General features: G+C 38.9%; 1 protein-coding gene across 8 annotated transcripts in view; it reads right to left on the reverse strand.

The window, feature by feature from the left end:
- Positions 1-25,107, reverse strand: part of RBM26 (RNA binding motif protein 26) — a 55,935-nt gene extending 30,828 nt beyond the window's left edge. For 2 of the 8 annotated variants that reach the window (XM_075089425.1, XM_075089390.1), the window contains exons 1-11: positions 24,892-25,107; positions 11,788-11,906; positions 11,084-11,220; positions 10,116-10,204; positions 9,301-9,512; positions 7,199-7,459; positions 4,407-4,646; positions 2,814-2,954; positions 2,297-2,437; positions 1,158-1,269; positions 240-399 (exon numbers count right to left, since the gene is read on the reverse strand). In XM_075089425.1, coding sequence (XP_074945526.1) covers positions 240-399; positions 1,158-1,269; positions 2,297-2,437; positions 2,814-2,954; positions 4,407-4,646; positions 7,199-7,459; positions 9,301-9,512; positions 10,116-10,204; positions 11,084-11,220; positions 11,788-11,906; positions 24,892-24,962 — 1,683 coding nt within the window. In that variant the 5' untranslated portion in view covers positions 24,963-25,107. Of the gene's footprint in view, positions 1-239; positions 400-1,157; positions 1,270-2,296; positions 2,438-2,786; positions 2,955-4,406; positions 4,647-7,198; positions 7,460-9,273; positions 9,513-10,115; positions 10,205-11,083; positions 11,221-11,787; positions 11,907-24,891 lie in introns of all 8 variants that reach the window. The other 6 variants (XM_075089407.1, XM_075089370.1, XM_075089416.1 and 3 more) reach the window with 3 other exon arrangements.
- Between the last annotated feature and the right edge of the window lie 2,750 nt (positions 25,108-27,857).

Consider the following 27,857-nt stretch of genomic DNA (forward strand, 5'->3'; position numbering starts at 1 on the left):
CTTAAAAGTCTTACCTGTGAAGAAAACATTTGTTCAAAATCTAAAAGAAGGCTAGAACATTTTATTTCTGCTTCTTCAATGACAATTCCATTAACAACGAGATGATGTTTAAGGAACAAGTTAGGAAAATAATGAGAACAGTTTTGGGGAAGGAGTTAAAAAACAACTGCCATTCTCCTTTTAGCAACTATGTCTACTATTAAGGCAAAACATAGTGCCTTCTCTTTGTTAACTCTTACCTGCAAGTTGACTAAGTTTCCAAACTTACTGAAGTGCTCATTAAGTTTGCTGATATTGTTAAGTTCTGGGGGAACTTTCCTCAATTCAAGTTTTGTATTTTCATTTCCAAACTGCACCTTCTTCTGGAAACCTGGACTATTTGTTCTATTAAAATTTTGCCTGCAACAAACAAAAACCAAGCCAGAAATCCATAGCAAGCTAGCAAACACAATGTTAAATTGTATACGCTTGCAGAGGAGCATGTGTGTTAAGAGACAAAGAGAAATTTTAGAAAACCATAGGAGACTACAGCACACAGACCCATATATCTGCAGTTTTCCCCACCGATACTCTCAGCATGCCCCAGCACAAAAATGTGCGAGAAAATTCACAATAATTTGCTTGTGTCCCAACTTCCACGCTGTTTCTCTCCAAAAACTGTTTCTCAGCTATTCCATGAATCTCCCCACTAATGTTTCAAATAACTATTACTCAAGGCTCTCTTCAGTCCCACTGAGCTCTTAAAATCCCTTCCAACCTTTTGTCACCACAGGTTTATCTGGACACTAAGTACTGCACCTTATATTTTCTGTCAGTAACGTACCTGGCAACTCAATCCAAAATAGCAATGATACAATTCACATTCCAAAACTACAATCAGCCATCCCTAACAACCATCACACTCCAGCTTCTCTGTTTCTTAGATCATTCCAGCTTTCTTGGTATCACCCAAAGCAGCTTCAGCTATCTCTATACTGCCTTTGAGAAAAGACAGTCAAATACAGATCACTCTATAGTGTGATTTATTTTAGTACAGTCAGCTTACTCACAGTTTAACTTGCTTGCAATGTATATAGATTTATATATGTTTCAGATTACAGCAAAGAGCTCCATGGAATTCCAACTATTAATCCAACCTTGTGTTAATGAGCACTCACTTGTCAAACCAAGTCTTCTTTGTAGGAACTCCACCATCTCCTGCACCAATTGTTCTCTTCCTGGATTCAGCATCTACCACTATTCTCATACTACTTTTATTAGGAGGTTTTTCTGTAAACAGATTAAAAGATTTTACATTTTTTTGTATTTTCTGTGTATTTGATTGTAAAAAGGTGTTCTGAATTTGCAGTGAAAAGCACAACTTTATTTTGAAGTGACTATGGTGCTTCTTCAAATTGAATCAAAACTCGGTCACCGTCTTCTTAACTATCAGCAGATGCTGTGACAGATCAAAATAGCTTTCATTTTGTCACAGTATCATAAAGAAAACAAAAGAGGTGTGACAGAAGGCATCTCCCTCAAGATGAATGCGCTCACTGATTCACAATGTCCCATACAATACTCTCAGGGTGACACCATTTCTGCTAACACCTGCATTCTACTATTAGGTGTGCACACAAAAATGCTCATGACAGGAAATGCACAGTACTCCGGAGCATTAGCACCTAGGAGCAATATTTAGGGATGGGCTGGGAGAGGCGTGGCTCTTGCTGAAGAACAAGAATCATACTGGGGGACTCCGTGCTGAAAATACACTAACAGAAACATAATAAGACTAAATACGAATAAATACAAATGTAAACAAACCCACATTTAAAAAATTGGGTTTATCACTCTTCCTTTCTCATTTTGTATGCTGCTGCTTCTTCTCAGGGTCATAGGAACTATGAGGTTAAAATTACTCATATATAACTGTCTGCCACCAGATAAAAATTATTCCCTCCTCTCAGCAGCAAAAATCATCCTAAGAGTCTGTTACAGAAATATTAACATTTTTCTGTATCAAAGATATACAAAGTGACCAGTTATTACAGCCAAGTGTAAACTGTGCAATACCCTAGCAAGATATTTCATTTTACCTGTAAAAAGGCACACACAAAGCAACTACAAGCTTAATTCCTCATTCAATTAAACTTCTCTTAATTCCAGAAGAATTTAAAAAATACAGCGTTTTCCCGAATTGAAAAAATTGAAAAAAAATTGAAAAAAGTAGTCCACTATTCTCTGAAAACTGCCTCATTCTGCATTAATGTAAGAAAACCAGCTAAACTAAATAAGTACAGCTTTGAGATCATACCTCTGGGTGGTAGATCCATATCACCTGATGTGAGTCCTATCAAATTTGGTCTTTGGGCATGTACTCTATGTCTATACATAGGTCTTGAAGTATTTGTTATACTTGGAGCTTCTGGATTATAGCCATCTGTGTCGTACGTTTCTGGTAACAAAGAAATTGTCTAATTAAAATAAATTGCAGTTAAAACCCCTAAGGTTTCAAATACAATATTTCATTTAATTACAAGATACAGTTAAAATAGAAGAGTTGTATTAGCAACTATCCTAAAAAAAACGTGCCAAACTCAGCTCTCTGCTTAAACCGTGAAAATATTACTCCATAGTCAAGATTCACATTTTACATGCAAATTTTACTTCTGTCCTGAACAGAAAAAAGAGCGTTAATTTACTGCCACAGACTAAATGATACAAACTTATTCTCCCAAAGAAAGAAATTATAATCTCTAAAAAATACAATATAATATGAATCAATGTTATTCTATTTAGCAAACCTTGTGGGCAAAGCCTCAGTACTACACCTGCTGTAAAAAGAGAGGGTGGAGCAGGAGGCGGCTGGTGATGAATACCCGTTGTAACAACAGTAGGAACTGAGCTAGTTGCAGAGTTTGGGGGAGCATCCATGCCAGCAGGCTGCAATGGGGGAAGTGGAGGGGGTGGTCCTGTCAAAGACAAAGGTAAACACTGCATTAATTCATTATCCACTAGACTTACACGACACTCAGCTCATGAGGAAATTGATCTGAAATGTTTTGAAGGCTATTTACAAAAGGGGGGGGGGTAAGAGGGCATGTATACAGACATGGTGCTGTACCATTCTTTCATATGAAACCTTCCCCACAAGCAAAGGACTCAGATTACAGAGAAAAGCATTTGAATAGTTCAACAATTCTCCAAACACCTTCTTTCTAGCAGTAAAACTTAATTGCTAAGCCACTATTTATCTTCACCAGCAGAAGATTTTTAAAGCTCTATAGAACCCCCTCAAAGACACAAATTCTATTTTTTAATAGTGTGTAACAAAAGTCTTCTATGATGACAATAACCAACTTGATTTAAATTATTTCTGCAAGGACCCAAGAAGATACCTACAAGTCTGGTAGAAAGTCAAAGGGATCCTTCTTAAAACTGAGGGTTTTTTTGGTTGGTTGGTTTGACTTTTATTACACCAGGTAATGTGAGACTTTCAGAGCAGAGCAGTCAAGCCTGACCTTCAATTTAATCATTGGCAAAACCACAGAAAAAAGATACAAAGTCACATATTTGGACTTTCCGCACAGATCTGGAAATAGCAGGTAAGGCAGAACTGATCACCCCAGCAATACAGTTACTCACTATACTAACCGATATAAATAAATTCAGTTCTTTCTTAAATATACTATCAACTGAAAATGAAAATGATTTAAGAAACTTTCAAGCAATATTAAATATAAATTGTTCTTGCATAATTTTACCACGTGGGACATCTGAGTTAATAAAAAAAGAGAGAAAGGAACAATCACATAAAACTTAACATAACCGTTTTTAAACCACACAAGGGAACTGAATACTAAACTGCTATTTTATAAATGACAGCCAGGTACACAAGTCTTCACGTAATTTTTAGTACTTGAGCCAAAGTACTTTCCAATGAAAGACTAAACAAGCTGGAGAATTTTCTTAGTTACAAGTTTAGTTACAAAATTAATTTCAAATCACGTATTCTCATGTGTAAACTTAATGTGGTCGTGAATTCTCTTTAAATTCATTATTACAACTGAAATGCCAAGTATCTGTTGTTTCCAGGATTTTCCCTTCTTCTCTAACAGTTAAGTTTCAGACAACTTCTCCTATAAAACTCAAGGAATTGAGTTTTGCCATGCCCTGCTTTTGCTTAATCACAATAAATATTCCATGTTCAAGATTCACATTTAACATGTGAACTTTACAACAATCAACTATGCAACAATTACTACAAAAACCAATCATTCTGGGGTAAGCTACGCTATAGTAGAGCATAGTACAGCTTTCTAATCTATAGCTAGCATTCTTAAACCAGCTTTTTGCACTGCACACAACTCAAGCAACATCCAGGTTTTTCTACTAAAAAGTGTTTTGTAATCTTTTTTAATTACCTGTTACAGGTGGAAGGCTAGGTGGTAAGGGGCCTGGCGGTGGCACTGGAGGTCTAAGGTTAACAGGAGGAGGACTCAGAATTGGTGGAGGGGGAGGAAGTCCAGGAGGAGGTGGTCCTTCGACAACAGGGGGTTGTGCTGGAAAAGGCAGAATGCCAGGAAGATTCACATCTTCTACCACTACTGGATCACTTCCATGATCAAAAGGGCACATGTCTCCTCTCATACAGAAACCCTTTTCTGAAACATCAAAAACAAAAAGAAATGTTAGTATTCAATAACTGTAGCTTGATTCAAAGTAGATATGAGATGTTATATGTGTAACGTAACACTTGGCAAATTAAGAGCTTCACATACCAGCAGGAATTTATATTAGAAAATTAAATTGGCCATTTAACTTTATTTTAACAGTCAGCACACAGGAAGATTTCAGCGACATTCTAGCAAAATAAATATAGGAGTATAGATTTTTCCTGAAGAATTAATTCTGCACTTAATTGTAACAAATTGAAAACAGAATGAAATCTAGGTGTCATCACATTAACAAAAACACAGTGTTTCTAAGTAAAAAGTACAGATACTGGGATTGAGAAACCCCTATTAAAGTTAGAAGTTAATATTATAAAATCCCAACATGAGAAAATTCACTCCAATCCTTTGTTCTCTTTTGCAATTATTTCAGGAAGAATTAGAATATTTTGCCAGTTTAATGTGATTATGTAAAAGCAAAATATTTTGTTATTTACATATATAGGTATTGTGTATGCATATATATGTACATATGTAAATATTAAACACACATATAAATTAAAATGAATATGCACTCAACTCTTTTCTTTTACACGCAAGTAAAACACTGTGCAAGTCCAGAGAAGGGCGACAAAAATGATCAGAGGGCTGGAAGACCTCTCCTATGGAGGCAGGCTGAGAGTTGGGGGTTGTTCAGCCTGGAGAAGAGAAGGCTGGAGCCAGATGTTATTGCAGCCTTTCAGTACTTAAAGGGGGCTTATATGAAAGATGGGGACAGACTTTTTATTAGAGCTTGTAGCGATAGGACAAGGGGTAATGGTTTTAAACTAAAGGAGGGTAGATTTAGACTGGATAGAAGGAAAAATTTTTTACAATGAGGGTGGTGAAACGGTGGCACAGGTTGCCCAGAGGTTGTAGAGGCCCCGTCCCTGGAAAAGTTCAAGGCCAGGTTGGATGGGGCTCTGAGCAGCCTGATCTAGTTGAAGATGTCCCTGCCCACCGCAGGGGGTTGGCTAGATGACCTCTAAAGGTCCCTTCCAATCCAAACCATTCTATGATTATATAATGATCTGTTTAGCAACAGCCCCCACAAAAAACCCAAGACAATGCAATGCAATAGGGAGGAAAAGTTCAAAACATCTTCTGATAAAACAGGAAGAAAGCCGACAGTGTCCACTTCCTCAAAACACGATTCCGAAATGCAGTCTGTATTGACTTATCTTCAGGAAGAGTTATAGAACACAAACTGAAACGTTAAGGAAAAGTTCTGCAGAGGGTCAAGTAAAAAAATGTGAAAGTGCAGGTAGGAAGAGCAGTACGTTGGAACCAGCTAACCAGGGAAGAGAGAGATGAGCTTATGAAATTAGAAGACACAAACAGCCACGAGGAAAGCAAGTGCAAGAAACATCTACTGGAGATTTTAGTAACAGTCAGAAACAGTGGGGGGGGAGCCAACCACGCCAGTAACAATTTGAGAACTGTATTACTGTTTTCCAACACATTACCATTTGCTCAATATGCACAAATTGGAAATCATAAGGTGCTACAGAAGACAGAATGTTAAAGGCACAAAGTCCTAGTGTCACGCATGAAGATGTTACTTCAAAAATATACTAGCCTGCACATTTTATTCCTTTCTAAAAAACCTGTAGAGCTGGGAGACCATGACACAGCATTCTGCAGCTCATCCTGCATTAGAAGAAAACTTCAAAACAAAACTGCACTTTCACAACTTTTTCCTCCACAGCATTGCCGTGACGTATACTGGCAAAGCTATTCTTCACAAATACAACTCTGCCAATACTTGAGAGCTAACACCTCCCATTTCCTTTACTTATAAATAAATTCTATTCTAATCAGAGTTCAGAATGTAAACTGGCCTAGATCTTAAATCTCATCATTGTGGTAATAAACAAAAAACCCTCAGAAAAAACTTTAGGAGGAAATTTAAATTCTTCTGAGCTAACAGGCTGACTGGCTGAATTTAGCGAAGTTACTGCCAACTGCAGCAGCCTCTTGTGTGGATTTTGGCATAAGACATGCAAAATGATAGCTTAAGACACAGATAAGCACAAAAAGCCACTCAATTTTAACACCTACATGGAAAAAATGGGTTAACATGAGCCTGGGAAGTTGCAGCTCTAGACCTTTCTCATTAAAAATTATCTCTTAGATAGGATGGAATAAAAAAATAATTATGAGGTCAGTAAGGTGCTAATCATGGTCAATATTATCAAATACAGCATTTGGCTTGAACGTAAGACAGAAAACCTGGGTAAAACTGGATTTTTAAGAACCTTTTCCTATAAATATACTATTTTTCATCTATATAATTCTAGTAACTTCAAAAGCTATACAAACACTAATAAAGCAAGCTGCCTAAAAGCTAAGTTAATAGGAAGTGGAATAAAATTTGCATTCAAGAATTGTGTAATAGAAAAACCACAGTATTAGAGGAGTTGAGGAAAAGAAAATTACCTCAATCTTTTCAAAAAAGGGACAATCATAGCTGCAGGAAGCAATTACGAAGAATACAGACTTACCATCATAATCTCTACAGCGTTTCTTTGGCAGCGGAGGTCTTCCATAGGAGTTGTGGTCCAGCTGCTCTTCATGGAACTCCGACCAGCTTTCAGTAGTGTTATTTCCATGGTGAGCAGGAGCAATAACAGTAATAGTGCTGCTCAGTGTAGGGACAGGGTAGTGGCCAGATGAAATATTTGTCACAGAAGAAACTGGTGTATAATTGTTCTCTAGTGGATCTGTTCTATCCATATCATATTTTGGCTTTCCCAAATCCCTTTCTGTATTAAAAAAAAAAAAGTTATACTGGATGATTACTTCTGCACATTTTCACCAGAAACAGGCACTAACCTGTTTAAGTATCTTTATTCCACATGAATTCAACTCAAAATATACAAATAGCAATGGAAATGTTCTACAGGTTGCCCAGGGTGCCTGTAGAGTCTCCACCCTCAGAGTTATTTATAGCCCAACTGGACAGTGTCCTGAGCAACCTGCTCCAGTTTATCTGCTTTGAGGAGGAGTGTTGGACTACATGACCTTCAGAGGTCTCTTCCAACCTCAACTATTCCATGATTCTACATTCCAAAGGCTTAATCAGAAAAATAATAATCTTGAAAGTACGCAGTCAGCCTCTGGGGTATTTCAGTAACAACTATACCCACAGTAAAGCAGAAACCCTACTTCACTTCAAGCAAAGTACATCTTCTGTAGCGATGCATATATTCTAAGAACTTCAGATTGAAAGTTGTTCCGAATAAAAGGAAGTAATGGGCAAAAAAAAAGGTAACCACCACTTGAAAACTCTATAAAAGTTACACATCTTTAATGTTTCAAGACACTGTTATTGTTGTATCTTGATGTTGTTTACCTTCTTTTTACCTGCATTCAAATGCATGAATTTATCACGTGCAAAGCTTTGTCATGACTGGAGAAATAATAGTGCTTGTCAGGTGTGGAACATTCCTGGACAGATACTGCAGTAACATGACCTTTTGTTCTGAGAAGATACAAACTGTTCGCTTAATTTTCTAATATGACCATCAGTAAGTATCCAGATCAAGACAGAAGAGCTCTGTCATGAGGTGAGTTGGTAGACTCAAATAACCCCACATTAAAGGAACATCAATAAAAATGCCTTAAAGATGGCAGAGAACTGTGGATAAAACAGGTTCTTCTTAATGTGCTTAGAAAAGGAAACAAAGCTGTCATTATAAGATACCCTCCATAAGATGTTAGCATTGCAGTTAATGTGAAATAACCCTTAAATTAAGATTTAGTCACATTTTGATCTTTTAGTTAAACTGCTGCACACTATTTAACTTGCTCGTTTTTAAGTTGTTTGGAAAATATCTGCTCACATATTTTCAGGAACTCTGCATCCCTACTTTCAAGGCCGAGTTACCACGGCCCATTCTACAGAAAGAAAAATAATACACAGAAGGTAAACCAGACTATTTTTACCTCTACATTTTTAAAGACAGAATAAAGATATAAAATGACTCTCAACGCTCTTTTCCAATTTATCCTAACAGTGTTGGGGGGAAAGCATTTTTTTCAGCTGAGTAAACAGCTTTGCTTTTAAAGGAGTTTAATTTGAAAACCTACTGTACTGAAGTCTTAACTCCTACAGATACGTGTGCAAATAAAAGTATTTACTGTAATAATTTCAGCCTGTCCCTATGACACCAAGGAGGGGACAAGGCAAAGAGAACAGAGCTGTACTGTTCTGCTTGACAAGTCGTTTGCTGTCAGACAGGTAATTTCTGCCAGTTCTACCTCTGTAGATGAGTATTAATTTCTATATCTTCCCAAACCAGATCCTGAGTTTCCCGAAACTTAATGAAATGTAATTAACTCAAGATTTTTCTGCCTCTCTTACAACATTTCTTAAAAGTGGCCAAGACAGTCAAGGGTCTTAGAGAAGAATGGAGGGAAAGAAGGCAAAACAAGCACTGAAAGCAATCACATATGCCTTATTTCCACAGAAAACCAATCTAAATTTGAACAAAGAAACAAGAACAATACAGGAAATTTGTTACATCTTGAACATAGTGTTTAAGTTTAGTGTCTAAATTTTGTAGGCAACATTCACCGTATTTTAGAGACCAACTGTTGGTACCTCTGCTTCGTGTTCTGCTTCGTGTTCTGCTCCGGTCTCGATCCCGATCCCGCAATCTCTCTTTGCTCCAACTTCTACTCCGACTCCTGCTGTAGCTCCGACTCCTCCCTCTTCTTCTGTTATATCGATCCCTGTAGGAATCTCTTCTGGGAGGATTTCGGTCATAATCTCTCTTCCGAGAACGTTCATCTTTTTTCCTTTCATCACGGCTTCTAAACATGCAATTTTGTATGTTAATTACAAGAATTTCAAAGCCATAATTTAAAACCCTAACTACCACTAAAAATCTCAAGAAATAGCAATGGAAAATTAGAGAAAAGATACAAATGGAATCTAACTACGGCCCTTCCTTTCTTCTCAGAAGACTTTTAAAACTCTTTTACTTGGTTTATGCATTTTACTTTTACTATCCATAAGATTTTAAAACGTATGTAAAGCTCTGTATCTGCCCAATACTGCACCTTCCCCAAGTTGGAAACACTAAAAAGGTTAACAGTTACTGAAGGGAAGGCTTCTAAATTAAATTTAACACAATTCAATCTCAATACTGAGCAGAGCAAGCGTTGTAACATAAACCACAAATCTAACATGAGTCCCAAAACTCAAATGTGATAGTTGTGCACAATTCAGAGGCAGTTTACACTGTCACTTATATACTCACCATTTAACTACATATGCATAAAAGCAATAAAAGTCTTATTTTTAGGCTTATTAGGTGACCATACAGAAAGAAAATATTTAACTTAGTAACACCGTAAAAATCCAAACCCTTCCGATTACTGATAGAATACAAGAGGTTAAGCAAAATTTATTACCTGGTATCTCTGTAGCGAGAACTTGACTGAGGAGGGCTGTGATTTAATCTTCTAGAAAACTTTTTCTCTCGCTCTTCCTCTTTAACTATCTGAATTTAAATTATATACATTAGTTCAAAACATGAGTACATTATCATGGAGACTTCTACATGATCAAAAAAATGCTGAGCGATGTCAGCAGTAACACTGAACTGAAACAATATTTTTGCAGCTAATGCAATTAGAGAATCTTCATAACGTATTAGATTTCTATTCCTAGGAATATTCGAAGCATGGGTTGGGAGAAAATAAAGCAGAATAAGCAATCCTTACTGTGGTGCACTAAAAAGACATCTGCTTTTGCTACAGATTGGACAAAAAAAACATAAACAAAAACAAAAAAAACATACTAAAGTGCATACGGATCTGGGAAGACATCAATATTCAACGATTGACACAGTAATGTCTTCTTTTCATCAGCAGGTTAGCTGGTTCAGATCACAGTTAAGCACTTTCATGCAGGCAAACCTAGGCTACTGCTGAAAAGGGCAAACCTACTCTTCCAACTCAAAGAACAATATAAACAATTGTGTCGGAACAAGGATGTGGATTAAGCAGTTGGAGGAATGAGGACTGCCATTTGGAATGGCAGCTTGGATTTATGGTGAATTAAAGGGCAGCATAACTACAACAGCAATCATGGCCAAAGAACTAATGTGGGTTGTACTGCAACTCCTACACAACTCAGTAACTTTATTTACATTTGCCTAGTCAGAACCGCTTTGGTTTACCTTAGAAGCACCCGCCTATGCTTAGAAAAACTGCAGCAATACTCAACATACTATGCACAAATCTTCTGACACTTTAATGCTGTAGTGTAAGTTTGGGAACTATTATTAATAAACAAATAAACTATGAAGTTGAACCATAAAAGCAAACTACAGAAGTGAGGAAAAAAGATGAATTTAAAACAAAAAATCAGTGCCTACCTCTTCTTTTTTTGCCTCTTTTTCTTGGTGCTGAAAAAACTCTACTTTCAGGCTCCCTGACGATGGCTGTTCTGGTGGAGGTAGATAGCTTTTTGTATTCACAGCATCAAACAGTTTTTCCACAAATATCTGAGTTTCTAAAAGTAAAGGGTGTACAAATAGCCATTATTCAAAACTTCAGTTAACACTTGCTTTAAAAGAAAATAATAAAAAAACAAACACACACACAAAAAATTAACATTCACCAGGTTAAAACACTGAAGAGTATTATTTTTAAATACTCTGCTGCTAATTTTGTATTATAAAAGGACATTTACAGAGTCAAAAAACATGTCAATAATGACAATGTTTCATAAAGGTTTTCAATCATTGAATTATTTAATGTCTTTTAATAAAACCTCTGGAAGACTATTTCTGCGATGTATACAGAGCTAAAATACTTCTAATCCTGGCACTAACTGAACACCCATAATTTTCCTCCAGGAATATCAACAGATACAAAGCATATACCTAATATATGCATATTGTGCTACACACCTCTGTTTTTTTTAAACAAATTACTTCACTAAAATTGAACTACCTACTTCAAAGTAAGAAAGCTAATGAAAGAGATAAACATATGATTCTATGATAAAAGACTTTTTGAATGAATTAAACAAGAGAGGCTTTTCACTCAAGCTTGATAGTTATGACAAAGGCCATACCTTTCTGAAGAAATACATCCAGCTGATCAACACACAATGCCTTCAGCTCCTTTTCACTTTTATCCTTCTTTACCAAAGCCAGAACATATTTAGCTAGGGCAGATGGATCTGCATCACATCTGCAAATAGATTAATTAAAAAAAAATTAGAATAAATTGAATTACAGAAGTCTGAAACTTGTATGACCAATACATATAAAAGACCTTTCCTACCAAAGTAAATGAAAAACACTCAGGTATTTTTAAAGACAAAGTCCAGATATGTAAGACCACTAAGTATCACCTTTCATTTCCAGAGAAGCAATTGCCTAGAAAATTTCCAAACGATATTCCACAGTGCACATCATAGCAAACTAGAAAGAACTATTTAGAATGAAACAGCTCCAACTGCCTAATAGTCTTTAAAACGATTAAATATTTCCATAATTTCCATATTTTAAATATTATCAAACACATAAATAAAATTATATTATATAATATGTATATAATACAAATATATTTGTATTTATAAAAAAAATTTAAAATGTATTACCAAAATCAGTAATTCTGCGTGTAACACTAAGTGACAGTTAACGAGGAAAAGTCAATCTGCCTAATTACAAATGAACACAGTGATACAGCAGAAGAGATCTATGCTACAAAAAAAATTCAGACTCTCAGAGAGACTCTCTTAAATACATTTTTAAATAATCTTATTACTACCTACATATAAACACCATAAAAGGCAGATTAAGTGAAAAATCTTAATTTTGAAAGGCTAAGGAAAAAATGTTTATACAATATTGTCATTGAAATCTCCGTAAGAGGTATACAGACAATGAAATGAAATTTAAGAGATCATTATCCAGTTTACACATCTGAATTAAATCTAAAATTAAGTGTAGAACACTTCAGTGTAGAAGATGGTCTCGTGCACATCAGCAAAGAACTTTGAACAGAATAAGCTGTATATTCGCATAAAGTAGAACATTATTTAATGTAACTGATATAATATCGTTATAAAGTTTCACAAACAGTAATCTACAATGAACTTTGTAGTGGTGTTATAGAGCAAAACCTGCCAAAGCAAGCAAGAATATTGCAGAAAACCATTCCATGCTTCATAATTCAAAACCAGTAACTAATTAAATGGTTAGACATTGGTTTATCAGGCAGAACAGCAGCATCTTCTTAAACCATTTAATCCCATTGTTTAGCACAAACCAAAGGAAGACCTCAGACCCCACAGAACCAGGCAGGATAACATACGCATACTGGTCATGTGATACAGACAGCTTGTTTGGGTAGTGATCAAAATTAATACTAGTGTTTCAAAGAGTTATAAAGAGATGAAAAAAAATTAAACTGATGCATCCTAACCGTACATTCTCTCTAGCATAGTAAAATTAAGTAAAATTAAACTGCAGTCAGGGAGTTGCACTGAATATGAATACACGCAGACAGTGTTCCAGCACAGAAGTCCACTAGTCACAATGATGGAATAAAACTGCAGTTCCCAATCTCTTCCACACTAAAACAAGAGGCATTTCAATGCTGAAGCTTAATTATAAATCTAAATGTTGATCATTTAAATGACATGTATTTTAGACACTGGGCAGAAGAAACTAAATCCTTCACCATATCGTGCTACCTAATTCCTCTCTCCAAAAAAAAGCTCTCTCCTGCACAGCAAGCAACATCCTCTGTGCAACCACATCCACTAGAGCAAATGAAACAGATCTGTCAGCATCCACCCTCAGATCCTCTGGATAGCCTAGGCCCAGCACAGAGTGCTCTGATGTTAAAGGTCAAAGCTTCAGACATAACTCAGCATCCTCTAGAAAGCAGGCAATAGCAGAATTTCATGCTGTAAAAGCAACCTGAGCTGCTAGGGGATGTGCCACAGTATTCTGTATTAGTGTGTATTACTCATAGATACAGGAGATGGGAGCTTACAATCAGTCTACATTCCAAAAGAATCAGCGCACACTAAACTGACAAAATGCAAATACATACTGTTAACTGAAAGACAGGCTGCACACCGATTGAAAATTCTTCAGAAGTGTTTTCCTTCAACTATCACATCTGTTTTGCCCCATGCAAATGTAACAATTCTTTATCGAGAAGAAAACTCTGTCCAGACACCAAGTCATCTCGGAAGCAGGCACATAAATAACCTCCTACAGCAAGAGCAGTAGGACTGCACTGTCTCGTTTACACTGCTGGCACCAGAGCACATCATCCAAGCAGATTATCTGAAGGCCCCATGTTGAACAGAGTGTTCATCATAGGCTGCAGCAAGGGTTCTTGTCCAGTACAGCCCCCACGAGGATCTAATGCTAGCATTTCATAACTTCTCAATGCCTGAATTCACACTTTTTTTTACCGTTCCTTAATGCAACTTCAATGTCACTACAGAAGAGTTTCATCCCTCTCCCAGTTTCAAGCTGAATCATGCCTCAGAATATCAGTGTGCTATTTTCATATTATCTATCTATAGTCATAACAGGAAAATAGTTTTGGGAGGAGGAGACACTTTTCACGTTATAATTCTCAATTCGTTTCTTCTCCTTTCTAGTCTCCACAAAAATCTGTTAAAACGTTACAAGCTGAATTGTTTTATTTCGCTTTCCACATATTTGGGTCTCATCTGGTAATATGGTCAGCTGTCACTGTTCAAAACCTGCTACAACTGATCTAAATGATGACACATGCACTCAAAAGTATTTAGTGAAAAAAGAAAAAAAAAGGCAGACTCTAAGTTAAAATCCACTGTTGTTAGCCACTGAAACGTACTTTAGTTCTCCAGCTCCTACAGTAGTAACTCTAAAACAACTTCACATTCAGTTTAAAGTAATTGCTCTCTCATGAGCAGGGAAAATCTTGTCTGCAAAGCCACTTAGGCTCCAAAAGGTGTAAAAAAAAAAAAACCCAAACAAACAAAAAAACCCAAAACCTAAACAAACTTGTTTAAAAATAACAATTAGTGCTTTCTCCCTCGCCCAAATGATAATTTTGGGAATCTTAGCAATACTGTCCACCCCAGAATCTCAGGATTTCAACCCATCCACCCAACTCCAAGATACTCTCAAGAAAATATCCTCAACTAAGAATGTACATAAATGTAGTTTTGATTTCCAAAACAAAGAATCACTCTCCTGTGGCACTGTCTTTGCATTTATCATTCCATATGTGATACAACCACATACGAACAATGCAAAACAATCACACTGAACTCTATTACTATTATTCAATATGTCAGTGTAGAAATGCCCTTGTACACAACAGGAAGAACTTACATGCTTTTAAGATAAAATGGTACTTATTTTGGCTATTCAACAAATACTATTTTTTAATACTAACAGATTAATTACTCCAAATTCATGCTATTAAGTAATAATAAATACAATGCATTTTGTGGTACAGTGAGATGGAGAAAACGTTTTTGTAATTTGACAGTACGATTTTAAGTTATTTCACTTTTTAAAATTGAACTGCTAATGATCTTTACACAGCCAAAGGCTGACTTCCTTTTTTATGTACTAACTAGAAACACAAGTCTCCTATATCTGTTCTTCAAAGCTTGAAAAAAAAGCCACGGCTGATCTGTTTTCTCCACACTATTGAGAAGACTATACTTGTTTCTGTAGCTAGTATTTTAGATAGATTTAACAAGGTTATAGTCTGATCTTTTACTGCTTTTCAGACTCCCATAAAATGCTTTACTTTTTTTTTTTAAGGTCATGCTAAAATTAAATTGCTAGCAACCTGAAGTGGGGGAAAAGCGGAATAACTGGTCTCAAAGTAAAAAAGAAATATAAGCTTTACAGAGCTATGAATACAGGAAGTCTACCTGAAAATTTTTTTAACAGCTATTAGAGTTCTGGATATTATCCGTAGTTAATGGTTTCGTCTGGGGGAGAGCTGCTCTTTTAAAAGCAACTCCTTTCTACTTTTTCCAATCAAACTTAAGTCTGAAATGTTGTCTATAAATTCTCCACGCTTTGGTTTAGTCAAAATCTGCTGGTTTGGATTATGAAGGCCTTGAATTTTTCTGATAAACAAGTTCTTATGTTCTCTAGTTTAACAGTATTTTCTTACAGAATAGTAGACTCTGTGTGTGAATAATATGCTATCTGCTTGCTGTAACTTTCTGGAGCATACATGGATTTTTCACCCATTCAGAGCTTGCTTTATCAGTTTCTCTGAACCTCTCTCTTCTATTTTACACTTTTACAGTTGACATTGTTTTATTAAGTGATGTCACTTACAGTAAAGGCACCCATTCTGATGGCAGCAAAATATACTGCGTAGCACAAGGACATATCATACAGCATAGAACATGCTGTATTCTTGCAGATTATAAGATTAATAAAGAAAGATACTTAACTAACAAATCAAAAAAATGAAAAAAAATCAGAATACCACCTACACATGTCAAATAGTCTAAGCTGCATTCAAAATTAAAAGTAAATTTGTATTTCAGTTCTAGTGTTCACTGAATGATACACATTTTCAGTTGTTAGATACAGGTTTGAATCCTTAGCTTGAATATGGCGCCGTACATCACAGACCTGAGCATAAATGGAATCTGTGCATTGAAAGCGTGACAGAAATTTAGCGATAACTGCATTCTTATGCTAAAATTTGGCTACTAGAAAAACATTCACATGCATTTAAACATGTAAAACAATATTTCTCAGCATTGAATCCCATATCTACGTCCCTTCAACTTTTTATAGGCATGTGCTACAAGCAGTAATAAGCATCAGTAATCACATACGTTTCTCCTCCTGTTTTCTCTTTCTGGTTTCTTTAACAAACAAAGAAAACCCAGTTGGCACAATTAATCTGAACTCTTTTCCACTGCAGCAAGTACATCCCAGTGCTTGCTACAAGTAAACACCACAGCATGTTTTCTTACACCCACTTTCTGAATACATGATCCTAACCAGTAATGCTAAATGTTTTTACCTCTAGTAATGCTTTTTTGCAGAGTCTGTACTCTATCAGTCAGAGAATATGCAGTGTCTACTGCTCTGTATTAAACAAGCAGGATTGCTCTGGTAATCCTGCTGTAATAAACAGTACTTAATATACAGTCATAGATGGAAGGACTCTCTTCCTAGAGCTTTACATGTTCTTCAGAGAATGATCTGGATACCTCCCCAATCGCTAATCACCAGAGGAAAGCTTCAAAAACGAAAGTAATACCCAATCAAGTATTTTGTTCAATTGTAGGAGCAAGAGTTCGCAACTGCAAAAGCCTCACAAAAAAGTTCAAAATCCCTCTTTCAAAATCCTTTGTTTCTGATCTCATCTGGCTTTGCAGTCATTATTTGAAATTAGCATTTCGAATAAAGACAATAAAGTAGAAATGAAAAGCTGAAGTTGTATGAGTAAATTTAAGGGTTTTTTTTAATAATGGATGTTTGAAAAGGAGAAAGTAATTTGGCTGAAGAGGACTCACTTCTCTGAAGTCTTCCTTTTTTAAAACTACATATTTTGCAATTCATTAAACACCACTCAATCTGTTTCCAATACTCAAATTTACATATTTTAAAATATAAAATTCTAAATATGTTCACCATGTAATTACAGGCGTCAGCCTTAACTTACAAATTCAGTGGACATGGAATACTGATTAAAGTTGTTGGCAACTGGTTTGTTACTGGTGTAGCTGTACATACAAAAACCCTTATTAATAGCAATCTTATATTGACTTGGAAAGACTTTGCCAAAATAGTAATTCAACAAGGCAGATAAACTAAACCAGCAAAATACCTTTGTACAAAAATATAGCATAAGAACCATTTAAAAATATATCAAAGAGAAGCATACAGTAAATATCTCTCAAGCCTTGAGAGAACACACACAAACTCTGAATGCAGTATGCTGAGGACATTTTGCCAGGTTAGTGCTTAAGAATATGTTTAAGCATCAGTACAAAAATACATATTAAAATGAAAGACAAAACATGCTGTTCACTTGCTTATTTTTAACGTAAAAACTATCAAAAGGGAACGCAGATCTGAAAGCCTCTGTGGACTAAATATTCTGCTACCAACTGGGAACTCTGGGCACGTCTCCCCAACAGAGCCCTGAACTCTCCACCAAGTAAATACTGAATATAAGGCCACTAGGACTCCAGTTACAATACTCTCACTAGCAGGAAAAAAAAAACACAAAACCCAAAAGAAAACAAACAAACCCAAAACACCTATTTAACACATATTTAAATCGATTGTTAACTATCCTACTCTAGTCTGACTTCCTTGAATAACTTCTTCCAACATGACAAAGCACAGAATGAGTAAAGATACATATTCTAGGCTTACTACAACCTGAAGCCTTTTAAAGTATTAACTAATTAGCTTGAGGAAAGGTCTGAAATAGCTAAATGCAGGTTATTTTCCTCTTAGAAAAACCCACATCTCCAGTGCCACAAAGTTCCTCATGCTACAATTCATTATTTAGGTCTGTTCTTAATAAGCAAAGTAGCCACTTGGAACTGGAGCCTTAAAAAAAGTAACTATTTCCGGTAACTTTTTAAAAAGTAGTATCTATAGTATTTGGTGCAGATGTGGTATTATGGTGCTCTAGGACATACTACAGAAATCAGTTTAACAAGAGATAATCCTTTAATTTGCTAAAACCTCACTCACATGGCAAAACAAACGGCTGCTTAAATTTTACAATTATTAGACAATTCAACCATTACATAGAAAATTATTTTGATTTTTTAAGCTTTTTGGCAGTATAACTTAATTCACACTTTTCTACATTACTTTTCTTTGACAAAAAAAGCCTACTATTCCAAAGTCTACCCTCTAGTGAAAACATTTGGCAAACGAATGCAAATTCCCAGAGATATATATATAGAGGTATATATAAAAAGTACTATAGGGGACATAACTTTTTACTATCTGGGAGGGAAAAAAAGGGAACAAAAAAATCCCATGCTGAAGCTGTCAAACAGTAATCTGACAGTTTTCACAAAATGAAGACAGTTACTCACTTAGGGGGAAAAGTGTGCTTGGGGGAGGGAACAAACGAGGACAGAAAGGAAATTTCCATAAAGTTTCCTTGTAAGGAAAACACTACTTGATCATTTCAGATATATTTCGTTGCCTCTATTTCAAGCTACTGCCAGGACACTCAATCTAGACTTCATTTTGGACACAGAGCGCACATGCTACTTTTTTTAAAATGGTAAAACAAACTATGTGAAGGTTTTGGGGGTTTGTTCTTAATTTTTTAAAAATGAATGTACAGACCAGAAAGGTGCTGCAAGTCCTGAAACTAGTTCCTTGACAAATTTAAACTACCGCAATACACTGAAACCGCAAAAGCATGCCTGAAGTCCTCCATGCAGTGAATGGTCTTTCTGTAAAGAAAATAACACATCAATGCATGTTATTTGTTCTACTCTGATCCTGAGAATTTACAACCTAAATTTCAGAGTCTAGTTTTGTTGCCCAAAGATTAATATTTATACTTCTCTAGAATACTGCTCAGTTCTTAACATTAACAAAGGTGGACATGGTTATGTTTGAAGGCTGAGACACATGCTTCGTATTTGCAGGGCTGAGTGGGTGCAGAAAAACGTATGTTTCATATTGGGCAGAGCAGCTAGTCTAATTTAGGCAGTTGTACCATTCTGTTGTGTTGCTACTACAAAAGATCTACAAAAAGCTACACTGTTCAATAAGTAAAATGAATGACAGACTCATTCAGCAAGATCTGACTTTTATCTTGAGACACTACTGTAGATGAGAAGGATCACTCCTGTAATGCTCACTTTCATTAACTCTTGAACAGTAAAGTAATAGAAATACACTGAGGAATGCAACAGCCTCCAATGCTGTTACATAAGTTACCAATGTCATTACAGTAGTTCTACGTTATCATGATACCCAGATCTGACATGTTCATACAGCTGCAACCAGGAGCAGGCAGCTTAAAATGCCACCTCTAGATTGAAGACAGCTCTCATAAGGCAGAACAGCTGTCAGCTTTCTGTTTGTCCAACACACACATTCAATGCAGAAGGCAAAAATCATGATAGTGTCTCTATGACTTGTGATGCAGGCAAGGGGCTCAGTGTAAGAACAAGACAGGTTTCCTGTAACAGCAATAATTTTCACCTCTTTATTTTCTGCTTCCAACTACCCCTCATCATGTCAATATTTTAGTTCTATCATAGCATTTTTACACAGAAACTTAGCGGTATCAGCACCTCAAGTTAGGAACCTTCATTTCTCAAATACAGCAGCTCTCCATGAGTCAGGTGAACAAACTATCAAGTTTCATAACAGATGCAGAAGAGTAGCTTCACTAGTGTTAAGAGAGGGACATAGCAATGACATGTATTTGCACTTTATTTATCTTAGTTATAAATAGCTTAATGTAAAGTGTTAACACAGTAAGTGAAATGAAGAGAAACATCTTTCAAAATTCGTAGGAAGCTTCACAGGAAATCAGAAGGAAACATCCAGGTGGGCCGATGAGTGTTATTGGTAGGAAGGTATGCCACGCGTATGTGGAAAGGAATGACGAAGTTTCTCATTTTAACTTATTTCTAGTCTTTCTGTATCTTGGCTTATTAGCATATTCCTTACACCATTGTTAAATTTTTTTATTCACTACCTTTCTTAAGTTACTGGGTGAAAATAACTAACCCGCAACCTATTAACCATTATGCAAAGATCCAAACAGCCAAAAAATACAATGAGATTTAACAAAGAAAGGTTGAAAAGCATGACAAAAAATAGAACAGTGAAGGCATAACTGAACGCCAGAGCATACTGACAGTTTGCCATAAAATATTCCAATGATAAATATACTCCAAATATTTGTTTAAAGAATTTGGATTTTATTCCCTTTGACATAAGTAGTTACAACACCATGATCACTTACTGAATTATCCAATGCAAAAAGACTTTCAATTTTAATGAGGTATGCCTAAATACCGCACAAACGTTGTAGATTTTTTTCATCTTTCTTGCAAGTCTGATTTAGTACATGAACAAGTCTTCATAAAAATGTAAACACAGCACAGTGGAAAAAAATTAGATATGGGAACCTTAATGAAGTTGTAAGTAAAATTCAGTGGCCGGCAGAAGAATTTAATTAAATTTATTTTACACAAAGTAATTAAAAACAAGAAAATTTTCCTCTGTAAAGAATTAGGGCAAGGGGGAGAGTATTACAACATCTTACAAGGCAAAATGGTGAGTGCAGCATTAGTACAAAAGAGCTAGTTTTTTTTCACAGGAAGAGATTCAAGCAAATTCAAGAAAAAATGAAAAAGGTATCCCTACTTGGAACTTTGCCAAGCCAGATCATCATATTCCAGCAAGGATTATATACAGTTTATACAGGATCTGGAATGCACTTGCAGGAAAGAAACCCATCACAATAGCTATGGCTCAGTGAAGACCTTGTTAGTAGAGAAATTAGGAATGACACAGACATGATGTTATATTCCAAGTTTAACATTATTTTCAAACACTTTACAGGAGCCATGCCATGGATAAGAAAAAGCGTGTAACAGTAGAAACTAAGCATACTGCTGTCTGCAAGCAACGAAGTAGACTGTTGACAAATGACTTCTTTACAGAGCTGAATGGGGCTGAACATACAAGACAGTTCTAGTCAAACACAGAGCCACCACAGCACAAAAACATACTCTTGCCACTTTGTTTACACTGGTATTCCCTTCACGTAGATGTATCTGTAATAGTTCTGTGTTCATACTTAGGAATTCTCTGTAAGCCAAACTGAGCTGCTCGAAGAGTTACCTCCAAAACCACAAAAGCCTCTCTTTGGAGAGCTGCAGAAATTCACTAGCATTCTACCAGCCTCAAGCAGAGCTGGACTGTGTATATGCTCCAGCACAGAAGCATTTTCTGTTTCTGCCTCACTGCAACACAACTCAGATAAGGAGTGCTTGCATAGAGCATCACCAAGGCTTTGCCACAGGCATTAGAGCCACGCAAAACAAACAACCAAACAACCCCAACAACACCCCCCCAACCAAACAAAAATTACAAAACTGAAACCCTCCATCAACCCTCTCCTCCAAACATTCTTGTCCATGAACAGTGTTTCCCAGAGGCACCAAGTGAAAGCAATCCAACAAGCAAATGACATCCAGTCCATACAATTAAAGAACACCTTTGTTTTATTACACTAAAAAGTTAGCATTCTTGCTAATGCTTTAACATAGTTTAAAGATAAAAATTCATTACAAAATGAAACGATCTTCATAGATACTGCTATCTTCTAGTTCCGAAACATGTTTCAGAAGCACACGTTATGGCCTTTGGAACAAGCTACATCCTGATTAAAAGCTGCTAGCTACTTGAAAACAGGCAACTCGGAAAATGAAGCATGTTCGAACAAATCAGCTCTAGATAACTAGAGCTTCAATATAGACCTACGTAGGTGTGTATAAAATTTATTTACATTTCCTCTTAAATCCACTTCTCCCCTTAAAACTACCGAGACAACACCTCCATAGTGACCTAATACAGTGGTGTCTTCCTTAATCTAGTTACGAAAGTCATCTGCCTATCTTGCAGCTAAGGGCTTCTGAATGAGCCACGAGATAAAAACACTTGGCACGGGGTTTTGTTTCATTGAAAGGCAAAGACAAGTAAAAAAATATTTTCAGGCTATGGTAACACGTCCAGACTACCAGCACTTAGGCACCATTGTACTAGTACTGCACCAACAGCTGTTACTTCTTTAGAAGTAACTTCGTCAGAAGTAACTGCACGCTAAAATTTTCATACAGCCAGAAGCTACGGCTGTAGGCGCACTTTTCCGATAGCAGAAGCAGCTCCAAGAGTATTTGACTGCAAGGAAATGACAATACTTCTTCACTGATTCCAATATTTATTGGAACAACACGGGACACTGCACTAAACTGAATGGCAGTTGAATTTAACAGTCCCTGCTGGCTTGTCTCCTCCCAGGGGTAAATTTCAGAGAACTCAACATCCTCCAGGTCAGCAATTCCCTACCCCACAACATAGTTTGCCAGCACAAGAACCACATCTGAACGGCTCAAACACCGCATTTAACTTAAAAGACACATGTTGTTCTGCTAAAAAGCCGAAGATAGCACTGATCACAAAAATTGAAAATCCCAATTTCATCCTTTAACCGCTATCACCAGCAGTCATCACCGCTCAGTATTCAAACAAATAGAGAAACATGAAACAACCTGAATTTGTTACCAGGCTAAGAAGTTACTACTACACATCACTAATGAATGGGGCTTGAGGGGAAAGACTGAGGAACCATACTGATCTGCATCTAACTAACATCCAGCAAACTTCCGATACTTTTTATATTGTGAATAGGAAACTTTTATTATTCACTGGTTAAAGTTTAACTTCAGCTCCTCGTGCATAATACTCAAGAAAGAGCAGAAGGACAGTATGAATACGTTTTGGATACAGAGCTGCAAAATCAAAAGAACCTAATGTATTTACTCAGCAAAGGGATTTTGAAGTCAACTGAAGCCCTCCTGTAAATGCCACTAGCGGACTTCCAGTTTCAGATTTCACAGAATTTAAAAATGCTCCATGTAAACTGTTCGAAGCTTACATATCAATCTCCAACTGCTGACCGACTGAGAGGTAAGTACGTATTATTTATCACTTCAAATTACCATGATGTATTTTGGAAATGACAAGATTTTTCCCAAGTTAAATACCACCTGTTCCAAGCCTCTTGACCAGCACACTCTAAATACTGATATCAAACTGCTGATTACCATTAACAGAACATTCAGGCAAGAAAGTATCCAGAAACTAACAGGGAATATTCTGCACCAGAGGGCAGAATTAAAAAAAAAAAATATCTACCACAGTCTTAAGGATCAAACCCTTTCTAAAAAGGCACTCAGCATAACTTTGCTGCAGGCCTAATTCAAAGTCCACTGAAATTAAGTGCACGACTCACCTATTTCAGTGTGGTTTGGATTACACCTAATGGGAAAAAACACCACCAAAGCCACCTCCCTTAAAACACAAGTGAAGCTCTCCTAAAATTGTTCCAGCATTTTATAAGTTATTCAAGTTATTTCAGCATAAGCCATACAAACTGTATGTGTAGATACATATACTTAACTAATGGCTACGGAAGCCATAAAGCAGAGGGTTTTTTCCTATTTGATAGCATCAGAGTAAAACTGACAGTGGCCAAACATCTCAGAAGAAAAGTTAATAGCAGAATTAATTTTTAGGTTCTAGTTCCATTGGCTCAGATTAAGCCCCAGCAATTTAATTCAAACACGTTAAAATGGTGTTTCAATATGACAAGTGCATGCCTTGATCTAAAATGTCTATAGGCACCACACTTCCAGAAGACGAAACCTTCAAAACCAAGTTCACATCTCAGTTCTTCTAAAATATCGTTCAGAGGAGGAAGACGTGGACTATTTGCAGAGGAGCCCCAATTACTCACATGAATGTTATGCTCAGAGGCCAAGCAGGTATTCGCAAATAGGCAAATTACTCTCTGGGGCTCCTACTCCCAAGCGTTCTACTGATGCAATTTTTATTCGTGGGGAGGGAAACAAGCGAGCGTCAAATGTTCAAAACGACTGGGAACGACGTGTGTGGAGTCCGTGGAAGCTGCTATTGGGAAAAATACCAGGATCCTAGAAAGAGTCCCAACGGCACCTGAGCTCTCCGGGAGAAGGTCACTGGCCAGGCGGCAGGCCCTGGTGACTAACCTGGCCCCCACGGCGGGCCGGGCGCCCGGAGCACCGGGCTGCACAGTGCACAGGCAGGCACATTATCTCCCGCTTACCCTGGGCTACAAAGGGAAAGACGAGTGCGGTCGCTAGGGGGGGGGAGCTGCGGCCTCCGCAGGGAGACGGTCCTACCTCCCGGCCGAGGACGGGGTCGGGAGAGCGAGGAGACGACGCGCCCCCACCCTCAGGGCCCCCCAAAGAGGAGGGCCGGGGCGAAGGGCGGGTGCCCCTCGGGATGCCCTCACCGGGGCCTCTCCGGCGCAGCGCTTCCCTCCCCTGGGGATCCCCGTCTTTTCCAAGGGAAGCTTTATTTTGGAGGGGACGGGTGAGAGAGGAAGGGTCGCGACTACTCACATGGGCTCCAAGGTTTTGCTGAGCCAGGATTTCAGCGCCTCGAAGTTTTCTATGATCATTTTAACCACCATCCAGAGCGGCCCGGGCCCCCCGCCTCCCCGGCAGCACCAGCAGCAACGGCGGCGGGGTCGGCGCCGCCCCGCCGGCCGGGACCTCGGCTCCCGCCGCGCCTCCCCTCACCCGCCGAGGCCGCGGCCGCCTCCCGGTTCGGTAGTGACCGCCTGGCCGGGGCCAGAGGCCCAGCGCCGCGAAGGGGGCGGAACCAGCCGAGCGGCGGCTGCTCCCTGCGGGCCCCGCTCTTGCCGCTCCTTGGCCGGGGAGCGCGGTCCGGCCGCTCCGCGGGTTCCCCCCGCCTCAGCGGCGGGCGCGAAGCAGCGCGGCCGGTGACGGGCCCGACGAGCAGCGGGCCCCGAGCGCGGCCCCGAAACGCGCCGCCAGCCCCCCCAACCCCTCGCGCCTCAGCCGCAGAGCCAGACGGAGCCAGCCAGCGAGCAGGTAAGATGGCGGCGCCCCGCTGCCGCGAGAGTAAGGAGTCTCGCGAGGAGTGGGCGGTGCGCGGGGGCTGCCGGGAGGCGGGGCCGGGCGGGGAGGAGGAGGGGGAGGGGAAGGGGGAAGGGGGAAGGGGGAAGGGAAGGGGGAAGAGGAAGGGAAGGGAAGGGAAGGGAAGGGAAGGGAAGGGAAGGGAAGGGAAGGGGGAGGGAAGGGAAGGGAAGGGGAAGGGGAAGGGGAGGGGGAGGGGGAGGGAAAAGGAAGGGGGAGGGAGAAGGAAGGGAAAGGGAGGAGAAGGGGAAAGGGAGGGGAAGGGAAGGGGAAAGGTAGGGAAGGGAAAGAAGGGGAAGGGAAAGGGAAAAGGGAAAGGAGGAGAGGGGAAGGGGAAGGGAAAGAGAAAGGAAGGGAAAGGGAGGGGAAGGGAAGGGGAGGGGAGGGGAGCAGTGCTGGGGTGCAGGCTGTGGTCACCATTGGCATGTCCCTGGTGGAGGCAGCCAGGAGTGGTCTGTCGCCGCTGCCCCATGGAGGGGAGAGCAGACCCCCAGCCTCCTGGGTAGTTGAGAGAGTGCTATAATAAGGAAACCCACCCTGGAGAAGTGGGAAGGGAGGCACAGCAAGGCCTCCTTCCACCGTGATGCAAACTTCCATAAGTGCTTGCAACTGACAGAAAAAATAAAAAGAAATAGTTTTTTCTTTATAAAAAATCTTAGAGAAAAAAAATTCTCTGAAAACACAGGAGTTGGCAGCAAAGTCACGAGCCTTCCTGACGTTGGCCCTGTGTGGGGTGGGATGGGGCGCTGCTGTGGACCAGGAGCTGCCGACACTGACCTGCACGTGGTGGTTCCCCAGCCGGTTCAGGCCCTGCAAGGTGGACCTGATGGAGGTGCTGATCCCAGACAGAGGTGCTGAGCTCAGACAGCTGCTCAGTCACCCCCAGAGGCAAAGGCAGTGGCGGGGCACAGCCTGGCCCCCTGAAAACCAGTGCCCACCGGAGTGGGGCCTTCCCATGAAAAGTTAACGTACACCGCTGCTTTTGCCAGTACCCTGGATTAACCGAGTGCTGAAAGCAAATGTCTGTGGTGAATTTACCTCAGGCAGTTTAATGGGCCTGCAAAAGACGGGTGTCTCACCTGAGCCCCCGAGTGAGGCATCTTGCACAGTCACCGAACAAAGGCAAGTATTTCAAAGAAATTGTTCACTGTGCCTTTCTTGGGCAGAGTAAATAACTCTCGAGCTGCCTGCCTGATTTTCTCAGATAGAGAGCAACTTCAGATAATCAGGTTCAATCAGGTGGCAGCCATGGTCTTGGCTGACCTGTCAATTTATGAGCATCCTGAAGTCCTACCTTTGTCACTGGGAGTTGGGATAACAGCAGAGGGAGCCCTAAGAGGGCAGTGGTGAAGGTTAGAAGACGTGTTTGGATATAAAGGGGATGCCTGCCTGTTGTCCCAGCATGGGAACTTCTTCAAGATACATCCCCAGCTTCATCTTGCCCACAGGAACCCACCATGGACCACTAGTACTTACTTCTGTTTGAAAAAGCTCAACTTTACTTTGCTGCATCTGTAACAGCGCAAGGGTCATTGACAGTTATGACCCTTATTTACAATTTTCCATGGCTCCGAGAAGCACTTGACCTCAGCAGAGAGACTGCCAAAAAATCCAGTATCTGAGACAGCTAAATAAAATCTGGAAGATGCTAAGGCTGCCTGTATGTGATTATTTGTGGCTTGATTATCATCCTTGAAAGTTTGTTGAAAACTGGGCAATGTAGCAAGCCAACCAAATAAACTGCCAGCTTGGTAGGTGCTTCAATGACAACTTCCCAATTACAATATATACCTTAGTTTCCTTGCATACTGGAGAGTGAACAGCACATTCGGTCAGTAGACAGAAAATTACCAGAGCCTGAAATTCTCTGGAGAGTGTTGTAGACATCTAAAAAGTCCTTGGCTCATAGTCACCAACTTGGAAGTTAACTCCCCCTGAACATGTAAAAAGGGTAACTAAGCTTGGGAATCTGATGGGTCTTTGAAGGGACAGACACATAGAAATTAGGCATTGTGATAAGAATCTACATTTGGTTTTGGATCTGGCCCTTAATCCTTTGCAAAAGCCAGTGTCTAGTGGAAATAATTCAGGCAAGCACTGTGTCAGTCCACTTCACTCTCATCTTGGTAACTACCTTTGATCCTTGAATATACAATGGCCAGCAAGAAAACACAGGCTCTAAGGCTTCCCCACACAAAACATATGGATATAACCAAGGTAGCAACTTCTCTGTTTGACATTTCATTTTCTAAACTGCTTTCCAGCCATTCAGAGGCACAGTGCTGTAAGTAAATTAAATTTGTGATCAGCAAAAGGATTTCACAAATACATTTTATGCACTGGATAAGACTTGTCTGCATGTGGAAATTTTTGGCACATTATTCTCTTGAGAGAAGTACACTGTTATCACACTTCTGTGGCGATAT

Source organism: Phalacrocorax aristotelis, chromosome 1 (assembly GCF_949628215.1).
Source record: "Phalacrocorax aristotelis chromosome 1, bGulAri2.1, whole genome shotgun sequence".
Taxonomy (NCBI): Eukaryota; Metazoa; Chordata; class Aves; order Suliformes; family Phalacrocoracidae; genus Phalacrocorax; species Phalacrocorax aristotelis.